The following is a 27,041-nucleotide window of genomic DNA, read 5'->3' on the forward strand; positions in this document are numbered from 1 at the left end:
TTTAGAGATGAAAATAAAGGAAGAAAATGTTTTCAGTCTTAAAAAATAAAAATGATTTTTTCCTGCAAAATTTCAATAGAAAATACAAACTTTGAATTTTATTTAGGAACATCCAAAGTTCTTTGTTATAATTTACATAACTGAAGACCGCTGAAATGTATGCATCGAACATGCTTTTAAGATAAAAAAAGTATTCAGTACATAGTACAAAACCATGACAAGCTTCAGTTAAATAAAATAAAAAAAAGAATAGAGAGATAAGCATGATAGCTTCATAGGGGAGCCCACATACTATATATAACATTTCTATTTTTGTTTTATTGATGTCATCATGAACATCACAGCTAAGTGGAGAAAAATACATGGACGGTCAGAGCATGTTTTAAGCAGAAATAAACAGTTAAAATGCCGTGAGTGAGATTTGAAACATTGTAAAGAATATTCACACCAATAGCTCTAAGTGTTTGAATGGGGTTTTGGGGAATTCACTTACGTACTGCACAGTGTATAAAAATGACAAAACGTACAACTTCAAATTTTACATTTTTATTAAATTACAATACATAAACAAATATTATGTGTGTATTTATTCGTTAGAATTACAAGTGTACTATTAATGCAACTGTAACTGATATTAAGTTATTGCATTTAAGCTTGTTCTAAGGTTTTCCATTTATGCGCGAATCTCACTTGTGAGTGAAAATTTTGTTGGCCCCTTTGGTCGCCTATAAGCGAGAGGTCACTGTAATTTCATATTCACCAGTAACAAAAAGCGTTTTTTTTGTATTGTGTATGGAATAAATTGTGGATTACTTACTTTTTGTCCTCTATTTTTCAGAAACCTCTAATATATTTTGAATCGGTCACATTGATCTCTATGTTGCTTAAAACTTGTAGTGATGGACGAAAATGAGATCACTTTTAGACTTACAGGTCATATATTAGCCAGAAACAAGTTACAGATTCAAAAAATGAAATTTCTGTTCCTGACTGTAATTAAATTTGTTTACTACAACTGATTTGAATTTAGATCATAATAAATGACACACTGACTTTTCAGATTTTATGGAACACAAAAAATACTTTATTCTCCTAATGAAAATTAGGACTTTATCACAATTATGTAAAATATTAAAATCATTTACAAAAAATACTTCTATGAAATTAAAAGCAAAATGTACACAAAATTGCACCCTAGGAATAAAAACTTTACATCACAATGAATCAGAAATATATTTTTTATTGCCGTAATATTTTCCTACTATATTCTTGCTGCTGAAATTCTTTCCATTCCTTCCTAACTTGAAGACGTTTTAATTGTCCATCCCTAAAAGTAAACAGATATTTTATTTTTAAAAATCATTTTAGTGTTATTCAAAATTCGAGAAAATTACTGTAATTAGTGTTTTGTGCAAATTTATTCAATAAATTACTTAAAAAAAAATAACTGCATGACTTTTGGATTAGACCCTATATATATATATATATATATATATATATATATATATATATATATATATATATATATATACATACAGAAAAGTATTTTAGTTGAATATAAATTTTTGGAATAAATACTCGGGTAAATACCCATTTTGGATATTTACCCAGGTATATACCCCGGGTATTTACCCTTAATAAATACCCGGGTATTTTACATCACTAAATGTATGTAATTGTATTGTAGCAGTGGTTAGCATGTCACAATTGCGAGGGGCCTGCACGACATAGGGTTTAGTAGGAAATCTAAAGAGGCATATGAAAAATGTTATAGTTCATCTCAAAAACTGAATTACGACAGGCCTCCAAACCTGTAAATCCACCACTGGTATAACTGCAAGAGGACTAATGCATTGGTAAATGGTGATCTACTACTTGTTTTTCAAACAGTAAGTATTACTTTTATAGGGTTCATACTGTACTTTGAAAATTAAAAGTACGGACTTCATTTTACTTTTTAAGGACTAGTTTCTTGTTTAAAGATGCATTTTTTAAAATGTATTTCAGAAAAATATGTACAACTCGAATATTATTTATTTTTGCTTTCATACGATATATTGAATGCACAAATGTACTAAATTTATAGTAAAATATGCATTTGCTGCTTCTTAGACGTGAGCCATTTCCGAATCAAATTCAAATATGGGGGGGGGGAGACAACCATTGAAATATGTGTTATTTTGAAAATTAATAAAAAATAAGTGATATTGATTAAAAATTTAGTATTTTCTCAAACACAAAACAGGTACTAACAATTTCTTAATCAAAAAAAAAAAAAAAAAGACTTTCAAAAATAAAATAATTGCTAAAATAAGAACTATAATAAGCTTACTGAAAGTAGTAGAGGCCAAATAACTTACAACTATCAAAATAGTTGAAATATTTACAAGATACAAAAGGACTAATTTCAAACACAAAAAACAATTTTCGGTGAAGCTTGTGTTTGATTTTGGCATAGAAACATAAGGTTACTCATATACGAGATTGAAATACAGAAAATTCAATATCATGGATCCTTTTGAAAAAATTGTACAAATATTTTTAATCTTCAAAATGGATCAAAATTTTGTAGACCATTTCAAAACATTTATGTGACTCTGTGCTGATAAACATAGAAAACTGACAAATTTTAAGAGTTTTTCTTCTAAAAAGTATGAAAATTATAATTCTAGGAAATAGTGGTACCACTGTTTAGCTATTAAGTTGATATTTCATCTATTGTATAAAATATGTTATGTTTATTCATGTTTAGTAATTAATATCTACAAATGTTTAAAATTAAAAAAAAAAACGATTTAAATAAAAAAAGTCCGTTTTTTTAAATAAAAAAAATTACAAACCCTGCTAACTACACAATACACATGTTATGTATGTATTAAAACACTTAAGAAGTTGCAACAAAAATAAATTTCAGCCTGTGATTCCGTACTTAACTTTCTGAAATTCGACTCTTAAAGAGCATGAACTTCATTAAAAACTTTTTAATTTAATGATTTTGTTAAAATACAAATGAACTTAATTTCTTTGCCTCTTCATAAGGCATAGTAAGCATCATAAATGCAAAAAATCTTATACTAGTGGCGGATGCAAAAAGATTGCGATTTTCAAAGTGAACACGATAAAAGTATAAAGAACAGCACATAAAAGAATTTATTTGAGTAAATTATTTTAGAATTAAATTTAGAGCTCTACAATAAACGTATTAGTAATAACAATCAACGTAATTGAAGCAAAAATCAAATTAAACCAGCGATTTAGATTTTAACTTTTATACTCTCCTAAAGGACACAGATTATTTGGCTTGAAAATTTAACTTTGGGATTTTTATAGGAATAAAAAGAAATTTCATTTATTTGCCCTCCAAAAAAGCAAAATCAGCATCAAAAATCAAGAAAATTCGATTCTCATATTGGATGCAAAGGGATTGCATTAATCAAAATGAAAGCATCAAAAGTCTAAAAACCACAAATAAAAGAATTCATTAAAGCAAAAAAATAAGAATGTTATTTTTACAAGTGTACAAGGTGTTACGTAGTTAATAATTATCAGCATAATCGTCAGAAATTTGGTTAAAAAAAAATTCGGATGTGGAGATGAAAATAATCTAAAATAATCTAACGAAAAAAAATTACGTTATAAACAGATGAAAAAATAACAGAATTCCGGTAAAATTCGGTACAACGTAATCACTCGTATTGGATTGGTGATAGAAGAAAATCTTTAAGGTCATGTAGAATAAAGACATAAGGAGTTTGTAAGGAGATAATAGCAAAATTCAGCAGTTTTAAGAGCACTTATTTTCTTTTCTAAAAAGCATGAGTTTATAAGGAGCGCACGAACCCTGTTTCAATAAGGAAAAAATGTAGACGAGTAGCAAAAATCTTGTCCCTCATTTAATTATTAAATTTTGATTTAATTATTAAATGTTGTACTATTTTATAGGTAAGCAATAGTGCATTACAACTCGGTGTGTAGTTTAAAGTAAATAATGCTAATATTTATAATAATGGGTTGTCATCTGTTGGGTAATATGAGTGCAGGGCCGACTCCATAAGGGGTGGAGGGGTGCTACACCCCCCCAGTTTTCAGAAGTGGGGCCGCCAATTTCTTTTTAGCTTTGCAACAAACAAAGAAAAGGGAAACTCTTTGTTGTTTTAAAAAATTAAAATAGAAAATATAAATGAACAATTGAAATTTTTGTGACAAAAAGTATTTTTTCTGTAAAATTTGAATGGAATATATAATCTTAATATGCAATTTATAGGAACATCCATGGTTCTCTTTTATTAAGATTATTGAAGTAAGGGCCACGGAAATGTGAACTTCAAAACCTTTTTTAACGAAAAAAAGTATTCAGTGCACTGTTCACTAGGCCACATAGTGGGTATGCCTGTTAAATCGAAACTATAGGCCCAGCTGAAATTAAGGTATTATGAGTAGAGTAAAATTAGCAAAATGGGAGGGAGGACCGTCGACAAAATGTGCACGCCTTGTCTCTTGGCGGCCCTGATTATACAAAACCATGCTTCATGGTTCTTCAGTTTAAATAAATAGGATGGCTTCATAGGGGCCGCCGAAACATTCCCATATGTAATTTTTTTTGATGAAAAATATTCATTGCTAAGTGGAGAAAATGCATGCGTCACCAAAATATATTTGAAACAGCGAGGGAAAAAAACATTTTAATGCAAAAGATATTCAAAGTGTTGTGATGAATAACTCACACCAGAAGTTCTAAATGTTTGAATGTAAAAATCGTAAATAAATCAAATCTTGATCAAAAGATGCAGCAGGCACATTCAAAATAAAATGAAGTGGAATAAATAAGACCTAAGATATCACAGAAAATTACCACATCTGTTTAAAATGTTAAAAAGTTCTTTTCCTGGAGCCGCAGACACTTGTTTTTCAAGAAAACAAAAATATTAGGCTAGAAATTGAGAACTTTACCATGGGAAATCCAAGCAAATAATCATGTTTGACAAAAGAAAATTGGGAGAAAGTATTACCACAATACATTTGTCAATAATTAAAATTTAAAATGAAGATATTAGAGACATAGCTAAACTGAGGGTGGAGTGGAAAACTACAAATAAGTTTTTTACATCCCCAAAGCTGGCCTGGAATTGAGTTTTTAAATCTTCAGTTTTGAAAAAAATCCGAGAAAACATTCTCAAACTCTATCCCTTGGCCTAACATCATTAAAAATGGCTTAAATGAGTATTTAGGACTGCACTATCGAAAAACCATGAGAGTGCTCCCAACGTAACGCCCTCTCAATTAATCAATTCATTATCATTCACGGTCAAATAAATTTCGTCTTTAGAATTTGATTTTAAAAAACTCCCTTAGGTCTCCTGAAACTGTCCTCCTCCTAATATTACTGAGGATCCTCAAAAATTTCATTTTTAAGGCTTCAATTCAGAAAATTTTTCGCTGGAGATTTCCCAAACCCCCTACCTCTCTAACAGCAGGGGCGTAGCTAAGGGGGGGTTTTGGGGACAAAACCCCCCCGGAAAAGTTAGTCTCATAAAAAAGAGAAAAAGAAGAGAGAAGAGAAAGAAAAAAAAAAGAAAAGGAAAAAAATTCCAAGCGATTATACATATATACCGTATTTTCCTGTATATAATCCGCGGATTATCTGTTGAAAAAGTTCTAAATTTCATTGTGCGTATTATACGCCGCCGCGGATAATCTGATAAAAAAAAAATTTCATCTGAAAAGTTTCAAGTGAAATTCCCAAGTTCTGCAAGAATTGCCGTTAATTTTTTTAAGAAGTAATAGATGGCGTTGAAACAAACGTTTCTTTTTCTCTTAGCTTGGCCTTACATTGTTTTCTGATTTCTCCTCAAGCATTGCATCATCGCTCTTGGCCAACGCCCCGCTCCTGCTACCCTCCCTTCTTTTTGCCGCGAGACGAGCAAGCGGCGCATTCAAGCTATCCTCCAATCACCGATAGGCGCAAATTACACGTCACTCACCCTCTCTTAAGTTTACAGGACCCTGCTAACAATAAGCCGGGAAGCGAAGGATGTAGTTTTTAGCGTGGTATCCGAATTTCGGGTGAAATAAGACTCTCCGCTTAAGAAATCCTATTAGTTTGTTAAATCCATGCATATGTAGTCTTTTTTTGTCATAATTTCCATAAGTTATGTAATACTTTAATTTTTTCGTAGCGCGGAGAAGTATGAATTTGAATTGAACGCTGACATTTGAATCGAACTCGCCAGCCAATAAGAGCTCACGAAAAGTTAGCGATCTCCTATAATTCGCCAATACTAGTAAGGAAGTGTGACGTTTTACCTTTTAACACAGTTTTCCTAGGTTTTTCTTCCGCTCACCGTAACGTCATGGTCCAAGGAACTTTGCAGCGAGATCGTCGCTAGCCATTTCATTTCACATTTTGTCTTTTTCTACTTAGCTTGGTGAGATTTGCAATTGTCAATAGTGAATTCGTCATGTCGGCATGCAAAAGAAAGCGTGTTAGTTACACGGCTGACTTTAAATTAAAAGTAATAGAAAAGGCAATCGAGGTTGGGAATCGAGAAGCGGCAAGACTTTTTTCCGTCGACGAATCGAATATTCGATTATGGAGAAAGAATAAGTCGAAATTTGAAACGTGTGACCGTCGGAAACGAGCTGACCGGCGTGGAAAGCCTCACTGGCCGGAATTAGAAAAGGAACTATATCAGTGGATCCTGGCAGAGCGAGAGGATGGAAAAGCTGTGTCAACGGTCAACATCCGACTAAAGGCTAAACTTATTGCTCGTGCTATGAGCATTAACAATTTCAACGCGGGACCCACGTGGTGCTACCGATTCATGAAGCGAAGCAACTTGGCTGTCCGTGCGCGTTCAACGGTCGGGCAGAAACTACCCGACGACTGGCGAAAAAAACGAAGACTTCCTTGCGTACTGCAAGAAGAACATCTCCGACAACAGTTTCACTGCGGACTTAATTTTTAATATGGACGAAGTTCCGCTGCAATTTGACGTTCCCCCCACCAGGACCGTTGATGTCCAAGGGACCAGTAGCATCCCCATACATACTACTGGGAATGAATGTACCTCATTCACTGTTGTTTTGTGCTGTTCTGCGAATGGTGCAAAATTACCACCGATGGTAATTTTCAAAAGGAAAACGCTCCCGAAAGAAAATTTTCCGAAAGGTGTGGAAATTAGAGCAAATCCTAAGGGCTGGATGAACGAAGAAGTGATGATGTCATGGCTACAGAGCATGTGGCGAAAACGAAAAAATTCGTTTTTTTGACCCAAAGCTTTTCTTATAATGGACTCCATGAAAGCGCACCTTGGCGAAAATGTGAAAAATGCCCTCAAGGTTGCATCTGCAACCATTGCCATAATCCCCGGAGGGCTAACAAAAAAATTGCAGCCGCTAGACGTCGGAATCAACAGGTCCTTCAAGTCCAAGGTGAGGAACTTGTGGGAACAGTGGATGTCTGATGGGGAAAAACATTTTACTAAATCCGGTAAAATAAAACCGGCTTCGTATAAAACAGTCGTGAACTGGGTTCTAAAGGCTTGGAACGATGTGTCGGAAGACACGATAAGAAATGCATTCCGAAAGTGCAATATTTTTGAAAGTGGGTGCAACAATGATGAAAATGACTGTGACAATGAAATGTTATCGAGTGATGAGGACTGTAATCTATTAAGCGATGAGGACGCTATGAACTTATTTATTTCCGAATCCGATGAGTCAGATTTTGATGGTTTTTAATTGTAAATATTTAATTGTAAATTGTTCATTTGATTCAGTATTTTATTTTGAAAATGTATCTTTATTGTGCTTGAATTTTCTAACCTTTTTAAATGAAATATTTAATGCTAGTACTATTTTATTAACCTGCTGAAAATTGTTAGATATGTTATCCTAAATGTTTTTATTAGAAATGTTTCATAATTAAATTTTTTTTCCTCCCATCATTTCTCATTTTAATCATATTGTGGTTTTATTTTATTTAACAGTATATTAGGGTTAGTATATTTGTGGAATATCTAAATGTTCACTAATCCAAAATGCTTCAAAAGCTAAAAATTTTAATCATCCTTTGATAGTTTGGATTATAATGTTTAAGTGTCGCGATGTTTAAACATGGCGAATCAAAGCGAACGCCGTAAACATACCGTACAGCAAGCTGACTGCACTTCCGTTCTCTTTCAGAGGAAACCGCCGTGAGCCAAACAAAAGGCGCTAAACGGTCTTGCGTCATCTGTCTGATAAGAAATGCGCATTGCTCCATTGCTGTTACATCAAAACTTCATTTTTGCATCGTATTATCCGCGGATTATACGCCGCCGCGGATTATACAATTTTTTTTTTCTTCAGGCCGATTTTGGGACCTGCGGATTATACGCCGCCGCGGATTATATACAGGGAAGTACGGTATATATATATATATATATATATATATATATATATATATATATATATAAAATTAAGCAAACAGAATTACAAATATTAAACAAATTATAAATAACAAATGATGATAAAAAGGAAAAATGCAAACAGCTATTAAGTAGGAATAGAAAAAGAGTGAATCCAGAGCTCATCAGCCGTGGAGGATTCATTAATTATGGTCAAAAGACCAAAATTTTAACTATAAACTAGAAGAGAATGCTTAAGCTCCAGTACATGTAATATAGAGTAACAATGGGCAAACGCACCACTTGCTAAGCTAAAAACAATAAACTAGAGCTCAAACCTAAAACTAAAAGCAGGGGGTTTCGCCTCGACTAATTAGGCAAACAAGTTCCGATAATTAGCCTTCCACGGGACAGTACCTGCCAATAACAAAATTGTCTTACCTTGAAATCCAAGTAAACATATCCTGTCCGTTGTTCAGCATGATAAAAAAGTGTATCCATTCGTCAACAAAACATTAAAAATATAAAAACCATGTCCGACAAACAGTCCAAAGACGTACCAGGTCGCCTGTTTCGCACGTGTAAAAATTTTATCCACTACGGTGATTCATAAAAAAATGGTTTGTCACGGTTGTATCATACATTTACACAGTTAAACAGTTTCAAAAGAAGCGAAATGCTCATCGAAGGCTATACTTAAGCAGATGTTTTCAACTAGATTTTTAGGGAAGTTATTATGAAAAAGTAAGTTTTTGAGTACTGAAATTTCTTGCTTAAATGCAGAAATGGTGTTGCAAATTCTTTTAATTCTGATAGCTTGTGAAACAATAATGCCAATAAAAACCTTTTTACTGAGGCAGGAGGAGAAATCTTGTAAACTGTTAACTGCGAAATTGAATTCACGTCTTTTATCATAGATTGTAGTGGAACAATTTGAGTCAATTTGTATGTTGATATCCAAGAAATTAAAGCTATTATGATTAGAATTGGTCTTTTTGAGCGTTAATGAACTATGATAAATAGTTTTTCTGAGTTCAGAAAAATTAGGAAAATTTATACACAAAAGGTCATCAATGTATCTACAACAAAGAGGTGTAGAGGAAGGATTGTCAATTAAATATTTTCGTTCATAATATAAAAGAAAAAGGTTGGCTAATGTAGAGCTAAAATTAGCTCCCATTGCTATGCCATTAATTTGAAGAAAACATGAATTACCATTTTTGAAAAAATTATTGAAAATACAAAATTTAAAAAGACCAAGAAAAAACAATTCATTAAAATCAAGGGAATCCTTGACTGAATTAAAAAGTTCTGAAACAGAGGAAAAAAGTTCAACGAGTGGGATATTGGTGAAGAGGTTTTCAAAATCAAAAGTTTCTAAGTGGTTTATATCAAGCATATTAAGTAAATTGATGACTTCAACACTATTATTAACAATCCAGAACCAATTCATTTGTTGAAGTTTAAGTTGTTCAAGAATTTTTTTGAGAAATTATTCAAGCTTTACATTCAGATTTTTTCCAATGGTGTTGGTGGCAGAGCAAATAAATCGAAATCCAACAGGTGTTTTATGAAATTTTGGAATTGCATATAAGTAAGGTAAGTTAACAGAATCGGGACGTGGCAATTTAAAAAGTTTGTAAGCCGCAGCAAATTTTTTGATGATGGAGGATTCATTAAGTTTGGAGGAAACATAAGTGGTGGTTTTTTCTAGTTCATTTTTCAAAATATTAGCATATAATTTTTTGCAACAGATAGAGTAATTAGAACTTGCTTTATCAATAACTGTAAAGACAAAAGCTTTTTTAAAATTATTGATGGCATTATTTTCATCAGCAGAAAGATGGAAGTATGAAGATTCAGTGTTAGCAATATCACGTAAACGTGATTTCAGTTCAATTAAAAAGTGGTGTCTATATTCAAGAAATGCATTGAGTGGAACATTAAAACAATAGGAGATTTTTCTTAAAAAATATTCAAGTTCAAATGTAAGCTTATTAAAAGCTTTTAGGAAATTAATACGAAAATTAGGCCGATATTTAGTACCCAAACTAAAAAGTTTAATGAGTTTTTTGTTTTGTAAAAAATTCAAATCACCGGTCAGAATATGACCAAAATCAGAGTTGAAGAAGATGGAATTAGAGAAATTAGCACAATTACAATCAAAATTCAAATATTTTTCAAAATTTTTTGCAACTTCTTGATAGTTTAGAATATTTTTTGAGAAAGGAGGATTGAATTTGTAGCTGAAGACAATTTGTAGATCCTTGATGGGAAAAAAATCCAAAAGTTTACTGTGTAGTTTAGAAAAGTTTAAATAGTCGAATGATTTTTGTAAAAAACTAAAGGTGCAGTAGTAAGTTTGATGTTGTTGCGTATAACCAACTTTGTAGATCAGAAGATCATAACAAATTTGGCCCATGTGGTTCTCCAGGGAGACTAAAGAAGCTCTTAATTATAAGCAAGCCACTTTTCGTAAGTTTAAAGAAACAGGTCCGAGTGCGGAGAGGCTCCAGTATGGTAAGGCAAGGCGAAATTTTAAGTATTTGGTACGGATTCAGAAAAGGGAATTGGAGCAAAGGCTGGCAGATGACATTGATGGGAACCCTAAGAGGTTTTTTGCTTACGCTAATTCTGGGAAAGCTCGAAACAGTCAAATTGGGCCTTTGGTTGATGAGTATGGAAATTTAATCCAAAAAGATAGGGATATTGCAAATGTTCTAAATAACTTTTTTTCCAGTGTGTTTAACGATAACTGTATCTCAACAGTTGACACTAACAAGACACAAGCTATTATACAGCTTGAGGATTTTGTATTTTCCTGGGAGGAGGTCTTATTTCATTTGAAAAAGATTAAAGCAACTAAAGCTCCGGGACCAGATAATATTTATCCAAAAATTTTAGTTGAATGAGCAGATGAATTAGTGGATGTTATTTTGATTATTTTCAATGCTTCTTATAACTTGGGGACGGTGCCAGAGGACTGGAAGCTGACTAACATAACGCCACTCTTCAAGAAGGGGTCTAAAGGTGTTGCTGGGAATTATAGACCTGTAAGTTTGACTTCGGTGATTTGTAAGATTTTCGAAACTTTGATCAAAATTAAGATCATGAAGTTCTTAGAGACTAATAGTCTGTTGACTAGTTTGCAGTATGGTTTCAGGAAAGGTAAATCCTGTACTACTAATTTATTGCATTTCTACGACAAGGTTACCTCAGCTTTAGATAACAAAAAATGTGTGGATGTTGTTTATATTGATTTTCAAAAAGCTTTTGACAAGGTACCGCATGTTGCTCTTCTCAGCAAGTTAGCTGACATAGGAATAGGAGGAAAAACTTTACTTTGGGTTAGAAATTGGCTCACTGGTAGGAAGCAAAGAGTAGTTGTGAGAGGAAATCATTCTAATTGGAGTGATGTTTTAAGTGGGGTTCCTCAGGGATCAGTTTTAGGGCCTCTTTTGTTTATTATATTTATGAATGACATCAATGAAAATATTTCTGGAAGCATGAATTGTTTTGCTGATGATGTAAAAGTTATGGGGATTGTTGAAAATGAAGAACAAGTAAATCAGCTTCAAGAGGATTTAAATCATATTATGAAGTGGGCAGATAAATGGGGTATGGCAGTTAATGTAGGGAAATGTCAAGTGCTACACTTAGGTCATGGAAATAAGCGTATGAGATATCATTTACAGGGTTCAGTCATAAATCAGGCAGAAAATGTTATGGATCTGGGTATCTTAATAAATCAGGACTTCAAGTTTAGTCAACAGTGCAGTATTGCTAGTAACAAAGCCAACAGAATGCTTGGGTTTATCAATAGATCTATTTCAAACAAATCTAAGAAAGTTCTTCTGCCTTTATATAGGAGTTTAGTAAGACCTCATTTGGAGTACGCTGTTCAGTTTTGGTCGCCTTATCTGAAGAAAGATATTTTTGTATTGGAAAGGGTTCAAAGAAGGGTAACTAAATTAGTAAGGGGACTCTCAGATTTAGATTATGATACCAGACTTAATAGGCTTAACATGTATAGCCTGGAGCAAAGGAGAGTCAGAGGGGACATGATTCAGTTATTTAAATTTATCAAAATGAAAGATGTAAATGGATTAAATTTTTGTGGGGAAAGCAGGACAAGGGGTCATTGTTTTAAGCTATTTAAATCTCAGGCAAACTTGGAAATCAGGAAAAACTACTACTTTAGCAGGGTCGTGGGCACTTGGAATAGCTTACCGGAAGAGACGGTAATGAGCAAGGGGGTGGATAGCTTTAAGAGGGCCATTGATCTTCATTGGGGTCTAATTAATTGACTAGGACCAGCCTAGCTGGGCCCAGAGCCTGTTGCTGGTCGTCACATTTGTATTTGTATTTGTATTTGTAAAGAAATTCAAAGTGTGAATTTTTAAAAAGGTAGTTCGGAAGGAAATTTTTAAGTTTTTTTAGAAATTTTTGTTTAAGACCAAAAAGAAATTTCCTAACATATTCAGTGTCATAAGAATGACAAAAAGAATTTTCAAGTTTATTAAGAATTTCAAAGGGCGAAAAAATGCAGAAACGAGGAGGGGATTTTCCTGATCCTCTATTAAAACGAGAAGTACTTGTATTATTTCCAAATCTAAACAAAGAATAAATACAAAGATTTTTAAAAGAGTTATGGTATGCTGTATATAATTTATTATCAAGGGAGGAATTTAACCCATAGGGGAAAATAGATTTGAAACGAAGAATAAAATGAGATTCTAGTGAAAGTCTCTTTTCCAAAGAGTGTTCAAAACCTAGAATTGAAATAGAAATTTTATCAAAACTGTGAAATTGAAAATGCTGAAGTTCTTTGTCTTCTTTGTTTTTGAACGAAAGTATATCATGTCTGTGATTGTTGATACGAATATTTAGAGAATTCCTAGTTTGTCCAATATAACATAGATTTCAGGAAAGACATTTAATAAGATAAACAAGATGACGTTGCTTTCAAAAGTTACCTTCAAAATGAACACTAGCTTCAGTGTCAGCCAAAGATCAAATTTTACAACGATTATTTGTACATAAGCCCATAGTAAAGAAAGTAGGTGCGGTAAGACAATTTATAGCAGCAAGACTGTACATCGTGGAATCGACGAAACCCGAAAATTAAAAGAACAGCATAGAAACAAAGCAAACACCTAGTATGTAAATTAGAAGGCGCAAAGCAGCACAAAAATTAATTACATACATTACCGCACCTACTTTCTTTACTATGGGCTTATGTACAAATAATCGTTGTAAAATTTGATCTTTGGCTGACACTGAAGCTAGTGTTCATTTTGAGGGTAACTTTTGAAAGCAACATCATCTTGTTTATCTTATTAAATGTCTTTCCTGAAATCTATGTTATATTGGACAAACTAGGAATTCTCTAAATATTCGTATCAACAATCACAGACATGATATACTTTCGTTCAAAAACAAAGAAGACAAAGAACTTCAGCATTTTCAATTTCACAGTTTTGATAAAATTTCTATTTCAATTCTAGGTTTTGAACACTCTTTGGAAAAGAGACTTTCACTAGAATCTCATTTTATTCTTCGTTTCAAATCTATTTTCCCCTATGGGTTAAATTCCTCCCTTGATAATAAATTATATACAGCATACCATAACTCTTCTAAAAATCTTTGTATTTATTCTTTGTTTAGATTTGGAAATAATACAAGTACTTCTCGTTTTAATATAGGATCAGGAAAATCCCCTCCTCATTTCTGCATTTTTTCGCCCTTTGAAATTCTTAATAAACTTGAAAATTCTTTTTGTCATTCTTATGACACTGAATATGTTAGGAAATTTCTTTTTGGTCTTAAACAAAAATTTCTAAAAAAACTTAAAAATTTCCTTCCGAACTACCTTTTTAAAAATTCACACTTTGAATTTCTTTGTTATGATCTTCTGATCTACAAAGTTGGTTATACGCAACAACATCAAACTTACTACTGCACCTTTAGTTTTTTACAAAAATCATTCGACTATTTAAACTTTTCTAAACTACACAGTAAACTTTTGGATTTTTTTCCCATCAAGGATCTACAAATTGTCTTCAGCTACAAATTCAATCCTCCTTTCTCAAAAAATATTCTAAACTATCAAGAAGTTGCAAAAAATTTTGAAAAATATTTGAATTTTGATTGTAATTGTGCTAATTTCTCTAATTCCATCTTCTTCAACTCTGATTTTGGTCATATTCTGACCGGTGATTTGAATTTTTTACAAAACAAAAAACTCATTAAACTTTTGAGTTTGGGTACTAAATATCGGCCTAATTTTTCGTATTAATTTCCTAAAAGCTTTTAATAAGCTTACATTTGAACTTGAATATTTTTTAAGAAAAATCTCCTATTGTTTTAATGTTCCACTCAATGCATTTCTTGAATATAGACACCACTTTTTAATTGAACTGAAATCACGTTTACGTGATATTGCTAACACTGAATCTTCATACTTCCATCTTTCTGCTGATGAAAATAATGCCATCAATAATTTTAAAAAAGCTTTTGTCTTTACAGTTATTGATAAAGCAAGTTCTAATTACTCTATCTGTTGCAAAAAATTATATGCTAATATTTTGAAAAATGAACTAGAAAAAACCACCACTTATGTTTCCTCCAAACTTAATGAATCCTCCATCATCAAAAAATTTGCTGCGGCTTACAAACTTTTTAAATTGCCACGTCCCGATTCTGTTAACTTACCTTACTTATATGCAATTCCAAAATTTCATAAAACACCTGTTGGATTTCGATTTATTTGCTCTGCCACCAACACCATTGGAAAAAATCTGAGTGTAAAGCTTGAACAATTTCTCAAAAAAATTCTTGAACAACTTAAACTTCAACAAATGAATTGGTTCTGGATTGTTAATAATAGTGTTGAAGTCATCAATTTACTTAATATGCTTGATATAAACCACTTAGAAACTTTTGATTTTGAAAACCTCTTCACCAATATCCCACTCGTTGAACTTTTTTCCACTGTTTCAGAACTTTTTAATTCAGTCAAGGATTCCCTTGATTTTAATGAATTGTTTTTTCTTGGTCTTTTTAAATTTTGTATTTTCAATAATTTTTTCAAAAAAAGTAATTCATGTTTTCTTCAAATTAATGGCATAGCAATGGGAGCTAATTTTAGCTCTACATTAGCCAACCTTTTTCTTTTATATTATGAACGAAAATATTTAATTGACAATCCTTCCTCTACACCTCTTTGTTGTAGATACATTGATGACCTTTTGTGTATAAATTTTCCTAATTTTTCTGAACTCAGAAAAACTATTTATCATAGTTCATTAATGCTCAAAAAGACCAATTCTAATCATAATAGCTTTAATTTCTTGGATATCAACATACAAATTGACTCAAATTGTTCCACTACAATCTATGATAAAAGACGTTAATTCAATTTCGCAGTTAACAGTTTACAAGATTTCTCCTCCTGCCTTAGTAAAAAGGTTTTTATTGGCATTATTGTTTCGCAAGCTATCAGAATTAAAAGAATTTGCAACACCATTTCTGCATTTAAGCAAGAAATTTCAGTACTCAAAAACTTACTTTTTCATAATAACTTCCCTAAAAATCTAGTTGAAAACATCTGCTTAAGTATAGCCTTCGATGAACATTTCGCTTCTTTTGAAACTGTTTAACTGTGTAAATGTATGATACAACCGTGACAAACCATTTTTTTATGAATCACCGTAGTGGATAAAATTTTTACACGTGCGAAACAGGCGACCTGGTACGTCTTTGGACTGTTTGTCGGACATGGTTTTTATATTTTTAATGTTTTGTTGACGAATGGATACGCTTTTTTATCATGCTGAACAACGGACAGGATATGTTTACTTGGATTTCAAGGTAAGACAATTTTGTTATTGGCAGGTACTGTCCCGTGGAAGGCTAATTATCGGAACTTTTTTTCCTAATTAGTCGAGGCGAAACCCCCTGCTTTTAGTTTTAGGTATGAGCTCTAGTTTATTGTTTTTAGCTTAGCAAGTGGTGTGTTTGCCCATTGTTACTCTATATTACATGTACTGGAGCTTAAGCATTCTCTTCTAGTTTATAGTTAAAATTTTGGTCTTTTGACCATAATTAATGAATCCTCCACGGCTGATGAGCTCTGGATTCACTCTTTTTCTATTCCTACTTAATAGCTGTTTGCATTTTTCCTTTTTATCATCATTTGTTATTTATAATTTGTTTAATATTTGTAATTCTGTTTGCTTAATTTTATATTTACTTGGCTTTTTAGTTTTGCTGCGATGCGCATCTATGGGCTCTTGGTGTGGTCTTTTCAATATTTTTCACTTTTATTATTATTTTATATATATATATATATATATATATATATAAAAGAAGTAACCCCCCCCCCCCCCCCCCCCCGAAAGTCGGGTCTAGCTACGCCACTGTCTAACAGTATTGAAAATCGTCTACGATTGCAATTTCAATTTTGAAAATTTGCCACGGAGGACTCCGAATCTCTCCACCCATTAACATTACCAAAAATCTTCTAAAACTGCATTTTCTACAGATCGAAAATTTTTCGAGAGAAAGCCCCCCTCTCTCTCGCCGACATAATCGGAAAGTCTTAAATCTCGCTTTTAGTGTTTCAATTGCGAAACATTTCTGTTCATGAGCCCGTTCAAAACTCCCCCCTCCCTTCATTGTACGTTGGCTTAAATTCCTTTTTCGGAGCTTTAATTTCAAGAACTTGAGTTGCACTCAATTTTAACAAAAAAGGCTACAACCGCGTTTTTAAGGCTTCAATTTCAAAACAATCAGGGGAAATGGCCTCTGCATCTCTCTTCTCCTTAATATCACCATAGATCGTCTAAAACAGCATTTTTCGAACTACAGTAGAGTCCTGACTTACGCGAGGGATGTGTTCCAAGACCCTTCGCGTAAGTTGAAATTTTGCGTTGTGAAAAAGGGTATGTGTAAAAACTTTTATAAACATACCCATACGATTATAGATACTTGTAAACACCACCTCAAACTGTTGAAAACCATTTTTTTAATATGCATTGCTGTTTCTTAAATAAAAAAATTAACTTTTATTTATTGTATTTTTAAAAACAAACATTTTATTTAACATAAAAAACTGCTACGATGCACAAAATCAGTGATCAATGGGAAAGAAAGACGTAAAATAAACCACTACGGTACGTACATTATGTAGTAAGAAAAACAAATGTACTATAGTTGTTGAAACTTTCTCTTTTTCCTTCTATCTTCAAACTTTAAATGAAACAGCGCTCTTAGGTGTCATTATATTTCATCAACTTTCCCATATAGAATGAAAAAAATAAATGGAAAATGAGGAGTAGTTATTTCTATAAGCGATGAATAGACTAGTACGGTGTGGGAACTTCCCCTCTCAGTAATGCCAAAGGGATGAAGGTCCATTCACGAAAAAACCACGATTCCCTTCGGAAAATTTTCATGCTGCGGGTGAAGAATTCGCGTTAGGAATAAAATTCTTTACCAGGGAAAATATCGCCTCACAGCCATTTCAAGTAGGTCGGATCGCGTTGTAGCGGGAGTCGACTGTATTATTTTCAAATTTTTCCCGGGGAAGAGCCGATGTTCTGGACATCAATCATCTAGAAACATTTGATTTTGAAAATCTGTTTACTAACATTCCACTTGATGAACTTCTCTTTGCTGCTACTGAACTGTTCAAAATAATCAACTCTTCACTCCAAATAAATGAGGAATTTTTTCTAAACTTTTCAAATTTTTGCAGCTTTAACAATTTTTTCAAAAATGGCAACTCCTGCTTTGAACAAATTAATGGTATTGCAATGGGTGCTCACTTTAGTTCTACTCTAGCAAACCTTTTTTTTTTTTTTATGAAAGGAAATTTTCTATTGATAATCCTGATATTGCTCCTTTTTGTTGCAGATATATTGATGATTTATTGTGTATCAACTACCCCAATTTTTCTGAACTCAGCAAAAAAATCTATCATAACTCCCTTACACTAAAAAAGAAAATTAATATTGAATCTGACTATGAAACCACCATTTATGATAAAAGACGCGAGTTTCATTTCAAAGTTAGCTGTCTGCAAAGTTTTTCTTCTTGCCTTAGTAAAAAACTTTTTATCGGCATCATAGTTTCACAAGCCATCAGAATCAAAAGAATTTGCAACACCATTACAGCTTTCAACCATGAAATTTTTCTACTTAAAAATAAATTACTTGAAAACAATTTCCCAAATAATCTCGTCAACAATGTTTTTGCTGGTATAGCCTTTGATCAACACTTTGCCTCACTGTAAACCGTTTAACTGCTTCTAATGAAATGGCTTTTCTTTAGCAAACCACAACACATGGACTTTAGTTAATGATGCTTTAAGAAATTAGTTTTTCGGTCGACTTTGCTCATTTTATGGAACTGTTTTTATGGATAAATATCTTTTTATTTGAATGGATCTACGTTTTATCGACTGGAATGAACACTGACTTGCGGAACATGGTACTGAGCTCTTACCTGGAATATTAGGTAAGACCTTTGAATTTCTGCTGGTGGTACAGTGGAGGACTATTATTGATAGCCATTGGCTTCTAATAGTCGAGATAAAACCCCAGTGTATAGTTTTAGTTCCTAGTTCCAAGAAATCTGTGTTAATTTTTCGTATACGGTGTGTTTAGCCCTATGTATTCCTGAATGCTAGTTTTTTAGGAACTGGACAACCTCGCTTTAGTTTTTAGTTTAAAATTTTGGGTCTGTTGACCTTAGGATGAAGGTTCCACTGCTGAGGAGTTCTGGCTTCATCAACTGAGTCTTATTATTAGTTTTAGTATTCTTATTTGTTTAATTTTGTAAATCCCTTATGTGTTTATTGTTTGCTTTTGTAATATTTACCTGGCTGTTTGTTTGGCTGCTTTGCGCAACATTGGGCTTGTGGTTTACTCTATTTTATTTTATTTTATTCTTTTCTAATTTTCTTTTATTTTGTTTCAGTATATATATATATATATATATATATATATATATATATATATATATATATATATATATATATATATATATATATGTTTACAGTAGACCCTCATTTTACATGGTCTATTATTACCCCTATTTTAACACTATTATAAAGTCTTAATTTAAGTGGTTTTGATTTACATAGCATTTCCGTGGAACATATCCCCCGCGTAAAATGAGGGTCCACTACATATAACTATCCTAGAAAGCAATGAAATTATCATATTATCAACTAACCTTAAAAATGAGAATGAATATGTCTTTTAGGTAGAGATATTCAGATTTTCAGTAGGTATCAATAATTTTGATTTATTACCCCTGGTAGTGGTCGAAAAATCTAAAATTCATTTTTATCAGATTTGTAACAGAAAAAGTATCAATTTTGTAGCAGAATAATCAGTTTTCTTTATAAAGTCAATTCATGGTTTTGTAGCATATGAAAAAGGTTAGTAGTTTTGTCAAACAAGAGAAAATTAAACATTATAAATTAAGTACAAACAGAAGAGTACAACACTGTTCCTAGATTTAGAAATAAAAAGACATCATAAAGACAGTGTAAATACCATTCAAGATCCACTAATCCTCCTTGCCTTGAGATCACAGCTTTCACTCTTTTAGCGAAATCAATTGAACTTTCACCTTTCTGAAATCAACAGTAATTTAGAAGAGAGATATATGCCCCAAATTAAAAATGTCTATTTATTAAGATAATGCTAACCTGAAGCTGCATTGGAGGAAGATACCAAACATCACATACTATAGCCCATGAAGTCATCATCATCAGCAAATAATGAACATACCCTTGCTTGGTGCTGTTCCAAAATGGATCGCCAAATCTAGGGTCATACTGTTAGAAAAACATGGTTTAGTGCATCAAAGAGTATTTCAGATATAATTATTATTATTATTTTTTTTTAAGTTCACTTTTTAAAATATAGCTTTAAAAAGACAATATTTAAACCAAATCATCAATAAGAATTACTAACACACTACACAAATGACTTTAGTATACTTTATAGCCTTTTAATGCTAATTTATTCCATTGTATTTTTTAAGCAGCATATACAGTCGAACCTCCATATATCGAACTTCCACATATCGAAATTTTCTATATTTCGAAATCCCAGCAAATTTCTATGTTCATTACATAGAAGAGTTGTTTCTATATATATCAAAAAATTCTCTATATATCGAAATTTCTTTCAACACTCGTAGGTTTTTTCTACTTTAGACTGTTTGTCTCATGAAAAAAGGTTAGTGGAGAAAATTATGACCACTAATGTTGCTACGAAACTCATAAGGAATCTGAGGTTCAGGGGTGTGTAGATAGGGTCGTTGTTCCGTTCTAGAGTTCTTACATTCCCTCAAGTTTATTTCAAATCTTAGTTGCAACCAATAACACTTTAAAATCAGTTTCAAGTTATCCCTTTTGTCTGTTGATTATCATTCCTAGTAATTTTAGCTTCAGTAAAAATCATTCAAGTTAAGTAGATTGATTTTTTACTTTTCTCTCGATTACACTGTCAAAACGAAAATCCCCAAATGTGGCAGTTCAAGTTGAATTGCCAAAGAATGAAGGTGTATGAAGGCACAAAAATATAAATTTTAATAATTAACTTTCATTAAATCCGATGCTCTTTTAAATTAGAAATTGGGTTTCATGCACGAAAATTAGTTTTAATTTTAATGTTTTAGGATATTTTTATGATAAAATAAGTTTGTTTCTATAAATCGAAATTTCTATATATCGAATTTCTTTCCGGCAATTCGCTACTTCGATATATGGAGGTCCGACTGTAGTTAAATTTTTAAACAATTTTGACAATTATTTGAACTTTTAAACATATTTTAAGCCAGTAAAAATTGTCACATTTTAGCTAACTTGAGCAAAGTTATTCATACTTTCAGCATTTTTTTACTAGCTCAGGGTTGCCAACTGCTCTGCAAAAATTGCAAAACTCTGCAGCTTCGCAAAAAAATTATTTTGCTCCACATTTCCTGTTTTGACCTTATCCTGACCAGGCTCACCAGAGATTTTAATAAAATTAATTTTTATTATATTTTACCAGTTTATTAGGCATGTAAATATGAAAATTAAACCTTTATACTCAAAGCATAAAAGCGTTTAAAGTGCATGACATAGTGTTTAAAGTTATAGGGTTAAAGTGTTATTAATTTAAAAATAATTATTCTTATTCTAGCACTTAATATGATTATCAAGGCTCAAAAACAAATTTTTATTGATTTTTATACAAAATACCAAGATGCTCCGCAAAATTTCAAAATGCTCCTCAAAATTGCCACAGATGCTCCTCAAATTGTTTCTCCAAGGTTGACAACTGTGCTAGCTGCTGATTAGAATAAGAATTGCTTTGAGTATCATCAATGCTCACAAAAACTTTTGAAATCATGCAATGCATCATCAGGGCTTTCAATCACATAATTGCACCCATTTTGACAGCAGAAGCAAAAAATTACTACACCCATTCAAATAAAAACATTGAAAAAAAAGGAAAGGAATGCAATTTTAGCACTATAAAGTAATTTTCTGATCAATATACAAGTCACATTTTATCATCTATTATCTTACCATATATAGAAAGATCATTTTATCAAGTTGGTTTTAATAGATATTTTCCCAATTTATAGGTTGGTTAAGTTTTGCCCTGCTAATACTTTTTAAATCTTAGTATAACCTATAAACATTGAAAAATAACATAGTTGTGGTTACTTAATCATTGAAATAAAAATAAGAATTTGCTTGTTTATTGAATGAGATTATCTAAAATTTTGAACACAATTCACCTTTATTGCTGCAGGGTGTATTATACCGCCAACTTCAAAACTTCCTTTCTTAAACATCATTACGGAAGTATTGTTAATACAAGTACCTAAAATCATATAACAGTAGTTATAGGAAAACAAGCTAAAATATATAATGGTGTAAACATATTAAAACTCAGAGGCAAATTTGAGAATTTACAGGTAGCACATGAAGATAATGTTTCTATGGCTATTTATTTGTTGCTATGACGTAAAATTAACCATAAATAGAGCTACCAATCATAGGCGGATTTACAGGGGACCCAGGTTTTTCATCAAGAAGTTTGTGAAGCAACTTTTATTTTTCTGCTGCTACAATGCAAGTTAATTTACTTGAAAGCAAACCCAAAAATACAATAATGTGAAGTTTACTGTGTGACACGGTCACCGCACATCTCCAGTGAGAGAGAAATTGTCCTACATATCAAGTAACATTTTTATCCATTTAAAAAAGGAAGATAATAAATAACTACATGCATCAAAAATAAACACATTTCTTGAATTCAGTGCTGCAGTGCTATTATTCAGTGCTGCATTCATTATGGAATAATTGTATACTTTGAAATTGGTTATTTATTGTCATATCAGAACATAATTTCATTTTCTTTGAGACAACAATGAGTAATAAAATTTAAAAAATATGACTGTTGTAATATACTTCCTGAAAAACGATATAAACTGTTTCATGTTCTTACACATCATTCCAGTAGAATCACTCTGAAATCAACTAAAAACCAGTATTTTACTATACATTTTCAAAATCTTCCAAAGGAAGCCCCCCCCCCCCCAACCCGTTTGTCCTGGGGAATACCCCTCAGGGCTGCCACTAAGTTCCACTAATAAAAATAGTTGCTTTAGTAGCCTTTAATATGAAAATTATATACTAAAACAGTTGCCAGATGCAGAAAATAGTTTCTAAAGTAGTCTCAATTTTTAAATACAATTACCGTATTTTCGGGAATAAGCGCCGCGGCGCATATAACGGGTGCGGCCGATATAGTGTTTTTTTTTCTCCAAGTTTAAAAAAAAAGATCGGAAAATGCTGCTAACAGGAACTTTATTATTTCCTATCCTATCATTTCCTATTCCTATCTCATCACTCACCACATCGTTTGCTTTCATTTCGCGGAAATCCCTCGCCCTTAGGCGACAAGCAAAGCAAAAAGGGGGAGGGAAGGTGAGTCAGCGATTGCGCGTGTTTCACTGAGGAGAGAAATGCTGATCCACGTGCGCGAGCAAGCCTTATCGCGGCGGAGCGAAGGGGTCAGGAAATCCTTCGACCTTCGCGACAAGTAAAGCAAAGAGGGGGAGGGAAGTGGAGTCGGCGATTGCACGTGTTTCGTTGAAGAGAGTTGATACACGTGGGCAAGCAAGCCTTATCGCGTCGGAGCGAAGGGGTCACGGAGAGGAGACAGTAAAAGTACTAGTAAGAGAGAGGGATGAATGTCCAGTGTGTAAAGCGAATTTACTACCTCTCTCACGAAAATAGGTTGCTTGGTCAAGCAACCTAATGGGAACTTGTCTCCTAGCTCTAATTTTATTATTCACTCACATCGTCGTGTTGCATCTTTTGCTGCCATTCGTGCGTTCTTGGCTTATCTTTTTTTACGAATTTTTTTAGAGTTGCTTTTGAAATGGCTGCTTAGCAATTGTAAAGTTATACTGCAGCCTTTAAGTTTAAGGTTATAAAGGCAGAAGCAATTGGAAATCGTTTTGCTGCCAGAGTTTGACACTGACGAGATGGGTTTTCCGTTGGAAATCGGATAAATTAACCATCGAAAGTGATGACCAATCGAGGGATGCCGAAGGCAAAAAGTGAAAAATGGGGATTTTTAAAAATATTTCTTTATCGTTAATTAAAAATACTAACGAGAAATAAAAAAATATTTTTTATTTACATTTAATCCAGCTTGCTTTACTACTGAGTGTGCTTTTAAGTTGTTTAATGCTGAGTGAGCGCTTATGGAAGGTGCGGCGCTTACACCGGGTGCGGCGCATACATTAAAAAACTTTTTTTCTTTGAGAATATATTACGATGCGGCGCTTACACCGGGTGCGGCGCTTATTCCCGAAAATACGGTATATCATATTAATGCAATGATACTTCAATAAATAGACACCACTCACATCAGTGAGATAGACCTATATGTGAGGCAGATTTTCCCTAAACAACCCTTGAAATAAAAACTTTAAAAAACACTTTCCAAACTTTAGCCCAACCCTTTTGAATAAACACTAGAGAAATCAGTACTGAAACATTCTAATACAATTTCTTTGTCTGACTGTTAAGAGATTGGGCAAGATTTTTTTCTTTCTTTCTTTCTTTTTTTTTTTTTTTTGAGCAACATTAGTTGTAATCAGGGCCAGACTTAGACTTAACGGGTTCCCAGTATTGCCAACCTTGGAGAAACAATTTGAGGAGCATCTGTGCTGATTTTGAGGAGCAGTTTAAAATTTTGTGGAACAGTTCGGAATTTTGTATAAAAATCAATAAAATTAATTGAAACCACTTCTCTGATTTTTTTAGAGCTTTAATAACTATTTTAAGCATTAGTATGAAAATAATTATTTCTAAATTAATAAAACAGCTTTGTACATAATTTCAATCTTTGAGTATAAGCATTTTTAATTTCCCATATTTACATGTTTATTACAATGAAATAGCAAAATTTAAGCTGGAAAACTTCGGCAGGGATATGCGGAGCAAAAGAACTTCTTTGCGGAGCCGCAGAGTTTGGCCATTTTTATGTAGCTACTCCGCAAAATGCGGACCAGTTGGCAACCTTGGGTCCCTATGGTATTTCAGGTATGAGGTCCCTTTGTAGTCCTAAAGTCACAATAGTATTAAGTCTACAATTGAGGACTTTGATGCAGGAACGAGTTAAGTTCAAACTTTTCCTTTTTTTAAAATTCATTTTTGCGTGTGGAGAATTGGTTGTTCCGATTGGTGCAACAACAGGTCACAAATGTAAGATTAGACCTCTGCTTTGCAGTAAATAATGTGGGAAAGATATTAGCCTTTCGATCGGACGCTAATGTTATTTATTGGTCTTACCAAAAATGAATGAGTTTGGACTTACCTGGTTCTTAGTTTTTGCATCAAGGCCCAAGAAGGAAATTGTGTATTACAGATTTAAGGTGGTCCGGGACACATTAAAAAAAAAATGGTATGAAACAATTTAGAGTTTTGAATTTTTTTGCACTGATTCACCATCAGTTTGATTCGCAAAATCATAACATAAATATTTTTAAAAAATGATTTAAATTTAGTTATTGTTTTCTAAAAAAATGGGTTGCTTTAAATCGCTAAAACTCAAAATATTCATGGTCAATTTTCAAATTTTTTTCAAAAAACTATGCACAAATATCTAAGTTTTAATTTTTATTCGACAATTTAAAAAATATTAATTCAATAAAAATAGAAAATATTTGATGAAAAATTTCAAAAAGTTTAAGGATACTTTTAAAAAAAAATCGTATTTTTTGAAGTAATGTTTTTTTTTTTTTTTTCAAATTCACCGTATAAAAATCAAAGTAAACTGTTTTAAAAAGATAAGCTCCAAATTTCATTACTTTATCTTTATCAATTCTTGACTTATAAGAGTTTGAATGCGAAAAATCGGGAAAAATTGCATTATGGAGAGAAACGTGTTTGAAGTTTTAAAGTTAAATATAATATTAGTTAAAAGAATTCAACAAAAATAATTATATATTTTGTTCTAATTAAGATAGAAACAAGATTCAAACATCCTTTGAAGCAGAAAAAGAAAGAGAAGTTTTTTAAGTGATTAAAAAAAAATGCAAAATTTGACACATTTTGTTTCCGGACCCCATTAAATATCGAAAAATTGCCAGACAAAATATTCGAACCTTAGGCATTCCCTTAAAGTCACTAAAGACAGCTTAGAATTTCACTTATAGAAGTTTTCATGGGTGAGCTTCATAACCCTTTTATTTGCACTATAGCCAAAAATGGATTTCAGTTTCAGAAAAAAAATGCCCTGAGAGAACTAGTGTTTCTTCCAGACCAAAAAAGGGGCAGTGCGCTTTCAGATAATAGGGTAGAGGAGTTTTGTTGAATAAAAAAGGTGCTTCTTTTACTTTTTGGTATACTAGTTATATACAAAGTTCAAGTGTTTGCGATGGTAATTATTTTTAAAATATTAAAAAGCTTTTTGATGTTTAGTTTTAAAGGTAATGCAAATAACATTCAGATATATTCTAATCAGATTCTTGTGGATAAATGATTGAAACGAAAGAATGACGTTTAAAGGACAAGGGGTCGAAGGTTAGCTTAAAAGCGATGTGCACTTCTAAAAAATCTTGGGGGGAAACCTTTTTCTTTTCCTTTCAATGTTTCCAAACTTATTATAAGATTATATTTTTAAAATTTCAATGTCGGAAAATTTCGAAGGAGATAGTAAGGAAATGTAGTTTAAAATTGGGTCAAAGTATACACTTCAGTTTTTAAATGCTTCCTAATGAAATCACTGACCCTCCCAATCTCTCAAACGTGACCAAAGTTAGTTTTGCGTTTTTTAATAGTTCAAACTCTAAACGTTTTTGTAGAGAGCTCCCTATGCTGTTCCATTAATTTCACTAAGGGTAGCCTAAAATTGCATTTCTAAAACTTACCATTTCGGAGAAATTCTGAGACAAGCCCCCGACATTCTATTGTAAAGAATGATAGACTAAAATGGATTTCAATTTTGAAAAAAAAAAAAAATAATAATAATAAAACAAAGATGTGGGGGAACCCCTTGTTTTCCCTCTCCTTTAACGCTACCAAAAATTGTAAAATTGCGTTTTTTGACATCAACTTTGAAA

General features: G+C 32.4%; 1 protein-coding gene across 1 annotated transcript in view; it reads right to left on the reverse strand.

Annotated features, from left to right (window-relative positions):
* Nucleotides 1-1,067: 1,067 nt before the first annotated feature.
* The window catches only part of LOC129230975 (glycerol-3-phosphate acyltransferase 3-like), a 95,662-nt gene continuing 69,688 nt past the window's right edge, over nucleotides 1,068-27,041 (reverse strand). The window contains exons 12-15 of the mRNA XM_054865213.1: nucleotides 22,197-22,282; nucleotides 20,110-20,238; nucleotides 19,955-20,034; nucleotides 1,068-1,327 (exon numbers count right to left, since the gene is read on the reverse strand). Of these exons, the coding sequence (XP_054721188.1) occupies nucleotides 1,240-1,327; nucleotides 19,955-20,034; nucleotides 20,110-20,238; nucleotides 22,197-22,282 (383 nt within the window). The 3' untranslated portion in view covers nucleotides 1,068-1,239. The remainder of the gene's footprint in view (nucleotides 1,328-19,954; nucleotides 20,035-20,109; nucleotides 20,239-22,196; nucleotides 22,283-27,041) is intronic.

The sequence above is a fragment of the Uloborus diversus genome, chromosome 10, assembly GCF_026930045.1.
Source record: "Uloborus diversus isolate 005 chromosome 10, Udiv.v.3.1, whole genome shotgun sequence".
NCBI lineage: Eukaryota > Metazoa > Arthropoda > Arachnida > Araneae > Uloboridae > Uloborus > Uloborus diversus.